General features: G+C 34.8%; 5 protein-coding genes across 5 annotated transcripts; 3 read left to right on the top strand and 2 right to left on the bottom strand.

Annotated features, from left to right (window-relative positions):
• Positions 1-231: 231 nt before the first annotated feature.
• Positions 232-2,130, top strand: Tsp_08197 (cytochrome oxidase assembly protein). The gene is given in 9 exon segments (XM_003373558.1): positions 232-338; positions 391-516; positions 605-744; positions 769-995; positions 1,010-1,198; positions 1,264-1,500; positions 1,551-1,747; positions 1,891-1,976; positions 2,000-2,130. The coding sequence occupies 9 exon segments, from the start codon at positions 232-234 to the stop codon at positions 2,128-2,130; spliced, it is 1,440 nt and encodes a 479-aa protein (XP_003373606.1).
• A 294-nt stretch (positions 2,131-2,424) lies between these two features.
• Positions 2,425-3,404, top strand: Tsp_08198 (hypothetical protein). The gene is made up of 2 exons (XM_003373559.1): positions 2,425-2,506; positions 2,593-3,404. The coding sequence occupies exons 1-2, from the start codon at positions 2,425-2,427 to the stop codon at positions 3,402-3,404; spliced, it is 894 nt and encodes a 297-aa protein (XP_003373607.1).
• A 1,106-nt stretch (positions 3,405-4,510) lies between these two features.
• On the top strand, positions 4,511-9,902 carry Tsp_08199 (hypothetical protein). The gene is made up of 11 exons (XM_003373560.1): positions 4,511-5,202; positions 6,912-7,022; positions 7,077-7,200; positions 7,256-7,628; positions 8,081-8,241; positions 8,484-8,587; positions 8,665-8,731; positions 8,925-9,041; positions 9,309-9,476; positions 9,571-9,678; positions 9,771-9,902. Exons 1-11 carry the CDS (start codon positions 4,511-4,513, stop codon positions 9,900-9,902), a joined length of 2,157 nt encoding a protein of 718 aa, XP_003373608.1.
• Positions 9,903-11,238: 1,336 nt separating this feature from the next.
• Tsp_08200 (acetylcholine receptor subunit beta-type unc-29) lies at positions 11,239-14,921 on the bottom strand. Its single transcript, XM_003373561.1, has 9 exons — positions 13,904-14,921; positions 13,501-13,603; positions 12,880-13,090; positions 12,777-12,821; positions 12,584-12,693; positions 12,115-12,527; positions 11,567-11,961; positions 11,492-11,508; positions 11,239-11,401 (listed from the first exon to the last, which is right to left on the bottom strand). Exons 1-9 carry the CDS (start codon positions 14,919-14,921, stop codon positions 11,239-11,241), a joined length of 2,475 nt encoding a protein of 824 aa, XP_003373609.1.
• Positions 14,922-14,978: 57 nt separating this feature from the next.
• Tsp_08201 (acetylcholine receptor subunit beta-type acr-2) lies at positions 14,979-15,679 on the bottom strand. Its single transcript, XM_003373562.1, has 2 exons — positions 15,416-15,679; positions 14,979-15,092 (listed from the first exon to the last, which is right to left on the bottom strand). Exons 1-2 carry the CDS (start codon positions 15,677-15,679, stop codon positions 14,979-14,981), a joined length of 378 nt encoding a protein of 125 aa, XP_003373610.1.
• Between the last annotated feature and the right edge of the window lie 1,501 nt (positions 15,680-17,180).

Genomic DNA, 17,180 nt, shown 5'->3' on the forward strand with positions numbered 1-17,180 from the left:
TTATCATTTCATTCATTACAGTAATAAACTGTCTTACTGTAGGATTACTTCCTGATTTTTATATTTTAATTAATAATTCATTCACTTCGAACGTTTAATATTCAATTGATTTATCAATTGAAGTTTTCTGTTGTAAATTTGTGCATGGAATTTGTCATCATATTTTTCTTTCTAAAAAAGAAATAGAATTTTCTAATTTTTAGATACATCTGACGTGTATAGTGAATAATTATGGCCATGTTGATTGGAATGAGCAGCATAAGTCGTGGGCAGTTGAGTTTTTTGCAGAACCACTTAGTGAAAAAAAGTTTAAACGTTGCACGCTCCTGCAACCTCAGGTAGGATGAAAGTTTAATACTCATTTTACCTGACAGTTGTTCGCTTTTGCAGACGATTTGTACACTCTGGAACAGATGGCAAGTTAACAAAATGGTCACCTCGTAAAGCGCAATCCGTATGGCTATTCGCCTCAGCTGGTATGGTCTCTGCAACGATCATTATTGGTGGTGTTACACGGTGTGAAATGCTTTTTTCTGAAATCAAGAAAAACAACAATATATAATATAATATAATACAATATTTTTGTGTTTGTCTTTTGAACCAGGCTAACGGAATCCGGTTTGAGCATGGTAGATTGGCGTGTTTTTCGTGAAATGATGCCACCTATAACAGAAGAAGATTGGCTTGGAGAATTTGAAAAATACAAGCTTTATCCGGATTATAAACAGTTTGTGCAGTGGGAAAGTTTTCAAATAGTGCATTTTTAAGAGTACGTGTTTAGAAAAAGTTCCTATTCCGAGATGACTTTGGATGAATTCAAAGCAATTTGGGTTATGGAATACGCACACAGAATGCTAGCAAGGAGCACAGGCTTGGTATTTGCTGTACCGGCCGTGTATTTCTGGTTGCGAGGACGCCTGGCATCTCATTTGAAAGTTCCAGTACTTACCGCAGGCACTCTGTTCCTTTCACAAGTGAATGTTTTCAGTGTACAAGTAAATATTGATAGCATAAGTCGAATCGATTTTTCAAGGCACTTTTGGGTTGGTATATGGTGAAATCTGGTCTAGAATCTGGTGAACAAAATTCACATGTTCGAGTTAGTCAGTATCGCCTCACAGCTCATTTATCACTCGCAGTTGGTTTGTACGGTCTACTATTCTGGTACGGATTGTCAAGTATATTTCCACCATCGGCGGTAATTGTTTTCTGTTATTATGTTGCTATTCAAGAAAAAAAAAATATATATAAATTATTATATAGAATTATTCAATTGCTGGAATGAAAAGACTGAAATTATTGAGCATACTGAGCGTCGTTTCGACATCGTTGACAACAATTTCTGGCGGATTTGTTGCCGGTCTCAATGCGGGATTGGTCTACAATTCGTGGCCGAAGTTCGCCGACCGTTGGATACCGACAGATTTGTTGACCATGAATCCAACTTGGCTTAATTTTTTCGACAATCCAACAACAGTACAATTTGTTCATCGAAATTTGGTACATATGCTTGCTTGCTTTATTTATTTATGTGATTTATTTGAAAAGAGACATCATTCATTCACACAGGCCTACATGACGGTGGCGTTGGTGACGGCTACTTGGCTAGTTGGGTGTCGGCTTCCGTTGAACAAACGATGCAGACGGATCTTACATGCTGTGATCACGATCGCGTACCTGCAAGCAGCCATTGGTGTGGGCACGTTGTTGCACCATGTACCAGTTTCTATGGGTGCTTTGCATCAGAGTAACTCGTTAGCTTTGTTCAGCTTTTGTTTGTGGTTGTTGAATGAATTGCGTCGAATTCCTCCGGTGTGAAATGCCTCATTGCTGTGTATAGGAAATAAATAGCGAATAAATGAACCAATTTTTGCAATTTGTATTTATCAGTCGACCGACTGAACATCCAAAAGCAGTATGTCGAGCTGAATGCCCAACAGGTCGGACAGCGAAGGTCTGGTTCGTCCCCAGTCGCCGTGAATAAATTCTTTGATATAAGTTCCGGCTTCGGCTTGCAAAGTGATCAAGAAGCGTGTTGGACAATCGGACGGTATGGCTCGCATCCACTTGATCAAACGGCGTCGCCGTAGAACGGCCCGTCGGTGGGCCACGCGTATTGGTGTCCACTGATGAATGGTGAGATCCACCAGCGAGCCCAGGGCGTGCAGTTTGGCTTTATCGACCACCGCCCCGGCTTCGGGGTCGACCACGCGGCACAGGGCGACGTAGGTTTTCAGCTTTTCTTCTTCGCATCGTTTCAACGCTTCCAGCACAGCTTCTTCGGTAGTCAACTTGAGCTCGCTGACCGAGAAATCCAACGTGCTGGAGTTGATTTCCGACTGAAGCCGCGTGGCGTGGTCGTCTGTTAGCCGCGTCACTTTTGGATTGAGGCAGTGCAGAACGAACGGACGGCCACGCCCCAGCATGCGCACATCCGAATCCTCGCGCCCGGCGGTCGATAGCTTGAATCGGTCTGCGAAGATAATCGAACCGACGGCTTTTTGCAGTTGCTGTTGCAGGGAGTCGAACCAGGAGCCTAACCATGGGCTTTGATAAAGCTTACGCGAAAATTTGCAATAACGTCCGGTCAAGTAAAGCGTCGACGTTTTAAACTCGACCCTATACTGACGTGTCGACTGACCGTCGGCCACCGCCAACGCCAGCTTGCGTCGCCAAATCAGAGCTTCAGCAGCATCCAAACCCTCGGCCCATTTCTTCACTGCCGACCGTTGGCTCGGCCAGTGGGCCGTATCCATTGCCAACTGGTCGACCAGCAGGGCCGAACAGCGCTGCTGGTCCTGTTCGTCAGTGATCAGCACGTCGATGACCAGGTCGGCTGTTTGCCTGTCCACGGCACGCATGGACAGTTCGGTTTCGACGAAACTGACCAGCGCGGTTTTCAACAGCAACTTCCGGTCCAAAGATCCGTCGTCCGAGCCCAGGCAACGGTCCAGCGAATCCTGCGCGTCGGTGAACACCGGCACATCAACCTTGAGGCAAAACGAGCCGCAGTCGTAGCGTTGACCACGGTACTGGGCCAAAATTTGGCGACCAATCGACAACAGAAACGATGCTTTCAACAAATCGCCACAGTCGCAGCAGACGCTGCCATTGGCGCACGTCGCAAGTCGTTCCAACAACTGCTCCCTGAAATGAACCAACTCCAACTGTTCCGACCTCAGCCAAGTGCACAAACAGCCGACGGATTTAAAATTTTCCAACAACTTCGACTCTGCCTCCTGACGCATCGTTTGTACCATAGTTCCACCGGTCCATGCAATGAGACGACAAAAATATTCAATTCAAATACCTACAACAACAGTGAACATTTTACAATCGAATACAAACGAATATTTCAAACGACAATTATTATTATATATTATTTAAATATATTTTGTCGATAAACTTTTCATGTAACCATAAATACATGCGATGTGTACAGTACAAATGATCTTCTTCTCTTGTTGTTTCTATCAAAGCAACAAAACAGAAAAAGAATACAATTAATATGCTCAAAAAATGATTATTTTAAATGTAAAACGGTGTTTTTAAATTAAATTCGAAAATAATAATTTCATTTGAAAACTAACAAACAAACTGAAAGCAAATATATTCGAGTAGAATCAAAAAGTGCCAGCATACAACCAAACTTCTATTGTAAAGGGAAAATCAAGGAGTAATCACAGTATGAAATTGATAAGCGTATGGTTTTTTTTTATTGATAATAAGGTGATAAAACTTTTTCAAAAAAGTTTACATCATTAATTCGTTATTAAAAATAATTTTCAAATGCCATATTTTCGTCCACTACAACCACAATAGAATGGTCGCCTGCATTTACCGCAATGCGATACGCTAGCTACGATTTCGGCACCACTGCCATGGAAATTTTCTTCTGTATTCATTATTGGGAATATCGTTTAGCAGGGAATTTTTTTGAAAAAAATTGTTTTTTTCGTGTGCTTTTTCCTTTGTAATATAATCTGATGAAATGAAAAATTAATAAAAACATCAAAACATGATCTATTATGGAAACACTGATGATGGAAATAAATTCATGATAAAATTTGTAATTTATGATTTTGCTAATATATATATTTCGACAGTGTATAATTTTTTGATAATATTTCTACCGGATCTTTCGCACATAAAACTAAAAAAAATAAAATAACACCCTCTGTAAGTTCGATTGGTGTCTATTTATATTGAAGCAATTTATGTGAACATGCAAAAGAGTAAATTTTAAAACTAAAAATATGTATGAAAAAAAATTTAATAAAAATTTAAACTTATTCTAAATGAGATAAATTATTAAATTTTAGATTAAAATTTAGAATTAAAAATAAACTTTTGTTTAAATTTAAAGTAAAGTAAAAAATGTAACTTTGAAATAAAGTTTAAATTAAGGAGACACAGGCACGAGTTTAAAGTAAAAGATTACGATACGTCAGTTTAGCCTTCGGTCAGTTTGTCTACACTAAAACTGAAGAACGGTTCGCTTTGTTTCGAAATGGATGGAAATGGAAACCATTCGAACAAATCCCGGTTCGAGAAGAACAACGAATTGATTGCCATACTTCAAGAAATGCCAGAAGGACCAGAAAAGGAGGAGTTGATCGAACAGTATATTGATGACCTTTTCAAACTCCCGATGTTCCAAAATGTCGAGTCTCCACCAGAACCGTCGGGAAGTGTAAAATATGCGGTCGCGAGAATGTGCATGGACATATCGCAAAAACCATGGAATGTTCGTGGACGGATTTTCGGTCCTAGGGGCAGTACTGTGAAAGCAATTGAAAAGTATTCGGAGTGCGAGGTCGACCTGGCTTTCTTCTTTCCAGGCAAGATGTGTGCACGCATCTCTGTGAGAGATTATGAAAATGTGGGCAACTGGAAAATCGAAAAAGCGAAAATGTTCATTGAAGAATTGTTGAAAGTTCCCGAGGATGGAAATGACGATTTGGTAATCAAGCTACAGATGGCCGAACTAGCAGTGCGTCGACGAAATTTTGAAAACCGTCTACCACCACCTACTCGCAAAAAGGACGACGACTCTAGTAGTAGTCTAGAAGAAGGTGAATTACGGAGCAGTGATGAAATGTCATTCAGCGAATATGGAGAAGAAAATGGTAATGAGGAAGAACCGTTGGGCGAAAACGAATTCAATGATGACGATGAGTCTTTCAACGAAGCGACAGACTGGTTTTTTAATTCACTCTGAATAAATCTATTCGGTATTTTCGCATAATTTATAATATTACTTTTTTAAAATAATTTTATTATTTTTAAAAAACATTCTTAGTTATCAATAGTCATTTACCGGCATCACTGACAAATAACCTTATGAATTATTATCTGTCATTTGTTTTCATTATTGTCATCATCATCAGTCATCATTATATGTCATTTTATCATCATCATCACGTATAAATTTTTTTAACATCATGTCACAAATTTCTGAAATTGTTATATAACCATAATAAAATTCATTTATTTTTTGACTTGTCTTCTATATATAATAAAAAAGCAAAAAAAATACAAATCAAAAATCATAAAACTGAACTTGGTACAGCTGCATTCTAAATTATCTGTAAAAAGAAACTGTGCTCAAAAATAATATCCTCTTTCTACAATATAGCAATTTCGTTTAAATTTAGTGCTACTATAAGATATACCGCATATTACTTCAGAAACAAACACAAAATTTTCAATAGCACTTGTGCAAATTTCATTTACAAAGTTAAATTTCCTTTTTATTGAAATAAATCAGTTGCCCATAAAGCGTACCTGTTTTTTTCTCAAAAATTGGTAATTGAATGAAGTCTGACTCTAGACAAACTACAACAAGCACAAAACTTTTAAAAGTAAAAGCAATCAATCGGAAATAAAATTTTTTTAACTGGGTAAAACATAGCCGTACAGTAATCAATTTAGTAAACAAGTACGAAAGTGCATAACTCGCTGACCTACAATGTAATTAATTAACAGCCAGCGTTTTGAGTTCAGAATTTAGAGTGAAACGCAACAGCATAATTTCCAAACGTGTTACGAACATAAATGCATTTTACAAAATGCTTTTTGAGAACCTTGAAAAAAACTTTCTCCTTAAAAAATACACTACAGTATCCATTATAAATTACAAGCACACAGCAATTGCCCAATATGCTACAATTTCATGTAAAATATATAATTTTAAAATCGGAATTAAAAAACCATGGAAATTTATTACATTTAACAGCGTAAATAAAGAGAAAATTTTTTTAATTATAGAAACTGTAACTTATAGAAAATTAATAAAAATTAATAGAACAAATTTTGAAATCAAGAAATGAAAAGATTAGAGAAACACAAATTCGCACCTTAACAGAATCTCGCTAATTAGTTTGTGAGAATTGCAACTCAATACAAGTCTATCTATAAAAATTTGATGCATTAAATGCTTTTTTAATATAAACAATTTAATAATTAAATAAATAAAATTCATTAAAAATTATTTTATTTTTAATCAAATTTAATATTTATATCAGCTCTACTTTATTTTTAATGTAATACATTTTGAAACACTGATAAAGTAGTTTATTTTCAAGCACCTGAAGACTTTTTCTTACTGTATCTTCATACGTCAAATTTGTAAATTGGTCAAGTTGAATTATAATTTTTTGCATTTTACTTGTCATTCTTTGAAAATTTGAAGCATGTCAAGGTTTGTATTACTTAAAACCCCCTGAATATTTAAATAAGTATTTATAGAAAATTTTCAAGTTAATGTTACATTTTTTAATGATATTATTTCAATAATTCTATATTAGAAAAGCATTATTTTCAGTTTATGTAAAATTAATATGAATTCAACTTTTTTAAGTATTTTAATGCTTTTTGAATCATTATTTTCTTTGATGTTTTTGTTTTAGCAAGCTCAGTTCAGCAACTGATCCCGAAGGCTATTTTTTAGCTCGAATCGCTGCTGTTGAAAATTACATGCATAACCTAAACCTGGAAGACGCAAGCTCTACATTATTCAAGTGCTAATTATATTCAATTTAGTATTTATTCATTTTTTTAAATTCTCAGTTTAGTTTGACTTCTTGGACTGTTGAACAAGTGATTCATAAGAATGAAACATCCAGAACTTTTGCGAATTATTGTGAAAGCCGATTGTTCTCTTTGGCCGCGAATTTGTTGTTGTTCAAGTCAACATCAGTAAGTTGTTATTTCAGTTTTGTTTTATAAGTTTTTCATTAAGAAACAGTTCCAGGTTCATGGCGCTGATAAATACAGAACAATGATGAATTGCATTTATACTTATTTTCAAGTCATTCTTCACGGAGCTCCGAGTGTGGAAGAATTTTGCAAACAGTCAAACAGTTCGTGGGCAGTGGATTTAAATTTTATCGTTTTGGAAGCTTACCGGTTGACTGCAGAAATTGAAAATAAGTTTTCTATGGAATCACTGAAGCGAGACTTCGGAAAACCTTCAATGCGCGAGCATCTTAATGAAGCATTTAAATTATTGTTCCCTAGAAAATTATATACAGAAAATGCAGGCTGCTTATTTTACATCGATGTTGGAAAAAGATTGCAAAATTTCGAAAAGCTAACCCGTTCGGATATTTCATTTTACTTCAACAGTATGCCTATTATTGATTTTAATTGTAGATATTTTTTAAAACTTTTTTAAGAATATATGACTACTGGACATCATTCTGACACGCTTGAACGTTGTGTATGGATAATGCTTTTGTTTCAAGAGAAACCACACGACTTTGTTGACTTTCAACGTAAAGTGCATGCCCCATTAGTATTGGATTATTACGCTCAAGTTTGTTTTTATTTATAGTTGAAAATATGACATTGCCTTTGGTAGTGGATGAAATTTCAACATCATCGGCGACCACACTGTGTCACTTGGATGTGATGGTAAGCATTTTGAAATGATATCCATAGCATCTGAATTAATCATACAATAGTTATCGATATCGAAAGTTGCATTTTTTACAGCTTAAATAATTGCGTGCATTTTTTGTATTGCAAAAGTTATTATTAATTTTGTATCTGATGTTAAACTTATGATTAATTTTAGGTATTTTTTCATATTTCAATGCATGGTGCTCGTTTTTCATTTGCACGAGATGGCATACAGAAGTTGATTTTGCCATTTATGCTCTGCAAGCCTCCAATTACAACGTGGCAACGTCAGTTTTTCTCCTGTTTGCAATCCATATTGAATGGCGGAATACTAAAGTAGAAAAATTATTTAAAAAATGAAGAAGAGAAAGTACAATCTTATAACTTTTTTAAGTGACGCAGACAATGACTTGTTTATACTGGCATTGGAAACGTTGAGAGCTACGTCCTACTCGATTACTGATCTTTTGTTGGCTTTCACCACTGGCGAAATGCTTGAAATCACAGTTGAATTTGCTTTTTCTTTTAAATTAGCTTATTTATTTGATTTGGTAACAAAAACATTCTTTATTAATTAGTTGGATAGAGTGATTTTGGAAAACAAAGAAAAACAAATGTCCGTGTTCGAGATATCGGCTTATGCTTCTAATTATTGGAATTGGATTCGTAAATCATGCAAAGAGTAAGTGCTAGGATGATGAGAAGTATATTTTTCTAACATGTATATCACAATTTACACAAAGCTGATCTGATTTTAAGAAAGCTGGGCAATATGAAACCACCGAGGGAGATTCCGCCTCAGAAACTGTGGGAACCGATTCTGGCAGTAAGAGAAGAATATTACGAATTTGCTACATTTTATTTAGCCAGGGCCTGCTTTATGAGAAAAGATTTTTCACAAGCGTTAAGCTTGCTGAATGCGTCGCCAATAAATCTTGGTCATCTTTTAAAATCAAAAGTTTGACTAATTTATGTTGAGCTGTTATTACTTTTCAATGACTGCTTTATGTTGTTTTTAGATTTATCAACTGTTCTGTGAAACATCGGATAAGCAAACGTCGAAAGAGTTGGGATACGCAGAAAGAGCTATAGCAGAAATGAACGCGTATTCTTCGTGTAATTCAAAAATCAAAATGGTAAGAATATCGTTCCTTCCTTTGTACTAAAATTCTGTGTAGTTGTTTGTTTAACAGCACATGTTTTGCATGTATATGTATGTATGATCTGTTTTTCGATTACAGTTTGAACAAAAGGCGCTGTACAGTGTAGTAGAATATTTGTGGAAAAGCGAGAAAGATCTTCATCCTAAAATTGTCGTTCGAGATGCTAAAGACAATTCGGAAGAAGTTTGTGTATTAGTAGTTGGTAAAATTTTGGTGTGGTAAAAATTATTCATTGCCTAGTTGTCAAAGAAAATGGTAAAATCCGATAACGAGATACCTCTGTTGGACAAGATAAAGGAACCGCTACAATGCCGGATAGATCTGGTGAATAGATTGTTGGATAATTTGGAACGATATGTCGATAACCTTACTGAAGAAAGAACTACTGCCAATGTTGATTTAGTCTGTGTACGTTTGGGTTGCCGTTAAATAGCTTATAATTAATTAATTAATTTATTTATTTATTCATTACCTTCCTTCATTTGGATGAAAATTATTTCAGGGCGAACGATTTCAGGCAATGCAAACTGCTGCGTTTGTTTGCTATGGAGTGTCCAGTCAGGTGATGAATTTGCATCAGAATTTAATGATGCGACTTCAGGATACAATGGTATACTAAAAAAAAATTTTGTATTTTTTTCTATTTTATCTGTATCTGGAAAAATAATTCGAGTATCAAATTTTTATTACTTTTTTTTATAGAATATTTGCACTCGTTTGGACAGCGAAATGCAAAACATGGTGAATGGTTTTGGTGATATTTTAAATTTGAACATGCAAATTGCAAGTGCAAATCACGGTAATATGTCGGAAGAAGAAGGCGAGAACAACTGATTAACTGGAGTTCACAGGGAAGGCACATGAATAGAACAAAAAGAAGAAAAAAAAATAAATTAGCATTTATACATTTTTACTTAATTAATTTTTTCAGCATGCACATGTTTATCGATTAACAACTGCACTCACTGTTTGCTATTGGCTATTAACTTTATTGCAGCATTTATCATTTACTCCACATAAAACGGCTTTTTGGTATTCGGCAAATTTTACTTCTCCTTCCCTCTCCATGCATACATATATTGAATTGAATAAACTATTTTGAATATGAAAAAATGCCCCGTTTGTTAATTTTTTTTCTTCGATTATTCTATTGAGAGAGAGAGAGAGAGAGAGAGAGAGAGAGAGAGAGAGAGAGAGAGAGAGAGAGAGAGAGAGAGAGAGAGAGAGAGCTGCATGCATCACTTACCTTACGGGTTTCTAAGTTGGAAATGCAATGTTCATCTGCTTGATGTTCTTCTATCTGTGTGCAAATAGTGACAACAATTATAATTATTCATTTGCCATGACGATTGTTGGCAAGCAATCCAATCCATCCATATCCAAGCACAAGTACTGTGAAGAATGCTTGTTAGCATACCTGAAATTGAATTTGTTTTTTCGCCTTTGAAATGCTAGAAGCAAGCACAAGATATTATTTCAAAATATATGTATTATTTTCAAAAAATAAATAAAATAAAACAATGCATTATTAACATTGAACAACTTTGAAAAGGCAGCTTATTGAACAACGATAATATGAAATAATAATAATGCATGAAAACGATGATGACCTGATGAAATTTGAATTTTTCGTTATGTCGACTGAGAGAAATCAATCAATCAGTTAGTTAATTAAGCGATCAATCAATCAGTCAATCAATCAATAATAATAGAATATAATGTTCATTTTAAAATCAACTAATGCATCCATTATTGAAAATAGTTCATACAATCTCTGTGGAACCTTTTAAATGAAATGCAATCGTTCGTGAGATTTACAAAAAGAATATATATTTTTTTTTCTTCAAAATTTCACAAAGTACAAATAAATTTTCCGCTCGTTCCTTGTTCACGTTTGTCAATAGAGAAAACACCAATGAATGTGTCGAATTTTCAAGAGAGGGAAATCTTGGGTTGGCAGTGGAACTTTTTTTTTTACCACACATATATCAGTAAAATATGTTGCACACTTTTCCTAAAGTTTTACCTTTACAAAACGATTATAATTCAGAAAAGAGAATTTTCAAATTCATGATTTTGAGTTGATGCTTTTCCAAAAAAAAAGAAAAAAACAAAGCCCAATGTTAGGAAAAAAACTTCCATCAAATTTGATAGTGAAAAAAAGTTTGTTTCAAGTTTCTCCACGGTAAAGCAACGACAATCGGGAAACAATCTGAGCTTGGTCGACAAATTCAAAAACATTTGGTGCACTTAAGAGAACACCGACTGTTCCTCCTAAAGTGACGCCAAAAAATATGTAAAGCAGCAGTCGGTCAATCACCATCGCGACATACCTGCAAAACAAGCACAATACATTGAACATTAAATTGAAGAAAAAAACAACCATTTTCTTGTATAAAAAGAAAAAATACGGATTCACTTACTTCCAATCTTCACGTACCTAAAATTACAATACAATGCATCATGAAAAAAATCATTGACAAAATAGTTTTGCATACCGACTGATATTCTTCATCTGTTCTCAGGTGCTCGGATATATATTCAATCGCTTCTATCGCTTTACAGGCCTCTCTCGTGAGTGGATACTGGCCTGCGAGTTGATAGTACGCGAACGATTCTGAGCTCTGATGATCAGGCACACTGTATTGGGGCACTGCTTGTACGGACTCATTTGCATCCAAATAACTTGGCTGTGGCTGTGGCACGTTCAGTCTGCTCGCATTATTTCTTCGGAATGTGTCGACACATCCGTAATACGGCTGCTTTGACACTCTCTTGGGCCTTTTCATCATCAACATTTTTGGTAAAAAATCAAGAAAAGTATGACGCACCCACTGCGGCATCCGGTGCGTAGTTGGTCCACGAAAAAATACATTGATTATAATAACGGTCACTAATATTGTAATAATGTTGAGCAAAAAAGTGAGCAGCAGGTACTTTGCCATCAGTGGAATAGTGGATGAGGTGGGCGGGAGAATTTTTGAAACTAACAACAGAAATACGACTAGAGAAAGTAAAACGTTGATCGTTAAGGTAATTTTTTCACCCGCGCACGCTGGCAAATAAAATACCATCATGCTCAAGAAGGCCATCAGTACGGTTGGTATGATAAGCACGACTGTATAAAATAACGATTTGCGACGCACTCTTATTCGAAATTCAATTCTGGATTTTTGTCTCGTAAGTACAGCCGGTGCTTCAATTATATCCCATATACTGCTGAACGAATAGTCTTGGAGATCAACTCCTTCAACTCCATCGTTGAAGCTCAAGATAATTTCCCGTTCGTTGTACGTCCACGAGCCGAACAACAGTGTGCACACTTGTTCATCAAATGGAAAATATTCCACATCAATTATGCATGAGCTTTTGTAAATTGCGGGCGGAACCCAGAGCATTTTACCATCATGATCAATGACAACGTTACTGTGGTAAGACACTTCGTAATTGCCATCAGCGCTAAGCAAAAGCACAATTGTCGAAATTATTTCAAACTTTACAACAATTCAACTTACTTGTTGAATAGTACAATATCAGGGAGCCACACTTTGTCTGTCGCTACTCGAATTTGTCGGATTTCCCCGTAGTTCACCGGATTCCATCTCATCTGGAAATCATACCATTTCTGCAAGTGAAAAATTTGCTATTACTTTAAGAGGTTAAGCTTAATTCTCACTTCACTGGGTGAAGCACAAAAGTAGCACTTACCAATGTCAACCACACATTGGTGTGCATTATTTGATTTTTTTCATCCTGAATAAATCAATTTGAAAAAAATGAAATAATAAAATGACATGGTCGAATAGCACACCAGATTAATTAATAATATAAGTTGCAAACCAAATCGCAACAGTAGAGGAGTCGAGTTTGCATTTGCAATTGGTTGTACCAATGAGTTGTAGCCACGGAACAGATCGATCATTAAACGATCTTCATCTTCAGAGCCCAGTGCTAGATAAAGTGGAATATTAGTAGCAAGCAGCAATATTAGCTTTTCCAAGCAAAATTGATCATCTGCAAAGCTGAATTATGAAAACAATGAAATTAAACATTTTTTAGAATAAAGTTCAAAATGAAAAATATTCACCTGATCCGCAGCAATCCCACACAACTGGATCAATTGACAATACTGATTTTCTTTCAAAAATAGTTGTACAACAACAATGATAATGACAATACTTGACGATTAACAATAAACAAGCACAACAGCAACTTTGGCAATGATACATCACAAGATGTGTCAGTCGGTCACAATGTCGGTTATTTTATGAAAAAAATTAATAACCCGCAAAAATGCATATGCAAAATTAAAAGATACGCCATTTCAATGCATAAAAAATGATTTGATAAATTTAAATTTTAAAAAATATGAATTATCAAAGCGACTTTGTTCAGTGTAATATAATACCACAAGAAGAACAGTACAGTTTACTCTTCTTGGGTTGCGTACTGAGCGTAAATGCGTTCAATTATTTCCCTCTGATCAACCCGAAGAAATAAATTTGGGATTTGGAAAAAAATATGCGCCGTGCCTCCTAAAGTTATACCAAAAAATACATACAAAAGTAACCGATCTAGAACAAGAGAGACAAATCTCCATTCTTCTCGAACCTAGAAAAAAATTTCACTCTGATTACGTAATAAAGCAGAGGAGATCACAAGTGGAAGGAATTTCATAAAATATCAAATAAATCCAATGAAAGAAAAAACAACTGAAATGCTATTTTCGCTTTTGAAAATTAGAAATTGTTAAGTGAAAAGTGTTTTGAGAAGCAAATTGCATGGAAAAGAAGAAAATTGAAAATTTGTCATTCTTTTGTTGAGAAATCATTTACTCACCGCCTCTGTCGACCGCACACGACGGAAGTGATCAAATATTTGATCAGTGGAGATGAGCACTTGATTGAGCATTTGAAAATTGACCGTATTCAAATTGAAAATGGAATCTTGCACATTGCCAGGCTGGTCCAGCAATTCAGGCAAAGTAATTTTTACATCCGCCGTATTATTGAACATCTGTTTCAGATCGTCATTCACAGACTGGTTGCTTTCATTGGGCAGTGCCTCTTTTGGAGAAACGCGTTTTGACAGTTCATTAATTAAGCAAATTTGATTATCACACTTTTTTGCTACGTATTCTACGACAGCATTTCTTTGCGTAGCTGGTCTTTTCATTAATAGCACTCTAGGCAAGTAGACCAGAAATAACGACCTAGCCCAATGTGGCAAACGACTGCAGCCTGGACGACGGAAATAAATGTTCAGTATTATTACGGTCATAATTATTGCCATAATGTCCAAAATAAATGTCAATAATAAATATTTCGCTATTAATGGTAGTGTGTTAGAGTTGGATGGGAGAATTTTCGAAATTAACAACATGAACACCACCAAAGCTAGCAAAAGATTTATGGATAATGTTATTTTTTCAGAAGCTCCAGCAGGAAGATAAAAAACAAAAACGCTCAAATAAGCCATCATCATCGTGGGAATGCCAAACAGTACTGTATAAAATAAGGGCTTCCTTTTGATTTTGATGCAAAATGTCAACTTTGAACCAGAATCGTGTACAATTCCCGGAACATCTATAATGTCCCAAACACCACTGTACGAATAATCTTGAAGTTCAATGAATTTTTTGTTTCTGTAAAACGTCAGATAAACTTCTTGATGCGTGTACGTCCATGAGCCGAAGACAAGCAAGCATGTTTGTTCGTCAAATGGAAAATTTTCCACATCAATTGTGCACGAACTTTTGTATATTGCCGGTGGAACCCAAAGAATAGTTCCATCTGATTCTACCATAACATTGGAAAAGAAAGATACTTCATAGTGTCCGTCAGCACTAAGCATTATTTTGAAAAGATGAAATTCGTGTTGAAATGTATGCAAAAAACAGAAGCAATATGCTCACTTGTTGAATAGTACAACATCAGGTACCCAAATGTGCTTCACTGGCACTCGAATATCTTTTATCATGTTATAATCCGCAGGATTCCATCGAAGGTAAGGATCCTTCCAGCTCTACAGCAAAAGCTCTTATTTGTTCGACGATTTAAAAATTAACTTTTAGTCATCTGAACGCTGATAATAAATAAATGAACATTTGCAAAGCAATCGATTCAACAGAAAATGGAATGGATGTGAAAATTTATGATCAAATGAAAGTCGCTTACATCTTCTTCAAAGCACAAAGTAATTCATTCTTACCATAGTAAGCCAAACATTAGTTTGTAATATTTGATTTTTTTCATCCTAAAATATCTACTAAGCATATTTGAGAAACCAACTTAATCGGTCGAATCAGCCATATATGCTGCTTTCTGTTGCAAAACAACAACACTTACCACGTTGACTAACAAAATCATCGACATTCCAAACTCTATCACAACTCTGCTCTCATTTTCAGAAGCAATAGGCAAAACGAGTGGATTATAACCATGAAAAATGTCCGAATAAATAAGATCTTCATCATACGCGCACAAATCTTTGGAGAAGTTATTATTATTATTATATACTGATGTGAAACAAAAATGCACAATAAACCTACTAAGATGCTTCAGAAACAGCCACAACAACAACAAGCATTGCAGATAATAAGCGCTTGGCATTGTAAAGAAAATAGAACTCGCAAACTGAATGATAGATATATAAGTGAATGAAAGTGAAAATTTAAACTGACCACTTTTCAATGGAATTTTCCAGCGATTGTGAAACTTATTCACTTTGACAGTGACAATTTTCAAGCAAAATACGCCAAGGAAAATGAATTTCAAACTGAAACTGATAAATGTTCTAAGATTGATCAATGGTTTTGAGATGTTCAATTGAAAACGACGACTGGATATGTCAAGATGGTCAATCTTTTGTCTGTTTGTAAAATCAAACATGCAATAACTTTATTTGCCTCAACACAATCTGATTAGTTCAAAATCAATATTCTTAGCAAAAAAAAGAAAACAACCAACAACAATGTTATTAATTTCGAAGGTAAGCATTATGATCATATGAGGAAAGTTAAAATTGCAAAAAAAAGTATACACACACACACACACGCACACACACACACACGTATATATTAATGCTTATATATGCCAAAATGACTGCATCGCTAGAATATTAGTTTTGCAATCTTTTAAAAAATAGAATAATACAGTGTCATATTAGAAGAAAAAGTTAAGTTCAGTAATTGAAATGGAAATTTCCAGCACTGATGTCATGTCAAAATCGAGAAAATCATTTGTTATGTTAAATTATAATTTTTTTCACTTTTAACTGATGTCATTTTTCATTGTTTTATCTAAATTTCAACATTTATCATCTATTTATTGATTTAGCTTTAAAAAAAACAACCTCTTAATATCTAAAGTGCTCAAAGTCAATCTGTGAGCAAAAATTGGAAAAAAAATCACAAACAATTTCACAAAAAAACAGCAAAATTGTAATATCAAATTGAATTATAGTGTTGAAATGGAAATGGCAAAAAAGTGATGGCTCTGCTGTGGCATATTTTATTTGATAAAGGCATATTTTTAGCTATCCTTCAATTATGCATGTAGGCGTTGATTTGGCAATTTGAAAAGCTTAAACCTGCTGCTCACCTGTTTATGACAATCTTTTAATTTTAAAAATAATTGGCACAAGCATCTCCATTGCACTGATAACATCATAGCAATCGTGACAACAAAAATATCTGGAATGCGTGTAAATATCACTGAATTATGAAATCAGCATATCCTTTGAAATCTATAGAAAATGTTGAAATTTTGAGCAATTTTTAAAGAAATTAAACAACATCAATAAGCCAAAGATGATGAGCCAAATTATGCCCAGGATGGGGAGGAAATATTTTACAGATTCAAATTACCTCCATGTAATTTTTATTAATCAACAGAATAGATGTTCACATTTTTTCATAAATGCTTTTGATGATGAAATTATTAAGAAAATTATATTTTTCAAAGAATTTTTCTGAAAATTATTCGCATATTTTGAAAAGATTACTTTGCAAAAACTATTTGCTCTTTTCAATTTGCATGCTTCTTTTTGTGCGTTCTTTTATTGGACCATGTTTGTTCATTTTTCATTGCTCCCTTAATAAATTATTTCCAA

This window comes from Trichinella spiralis (genome assembly GCF_000181795.1).
Source record: "Trichinella spiralis strain ISS 195 chromosome Unknown Scfld6, whole genome shotgun sequence".
Lineage (NCBI taxonomy): Eukaryota > Metazoa > Nematoda > Enoplea > Trichinellida > Trichinellidae > Trichinella > Trichinella spiralis.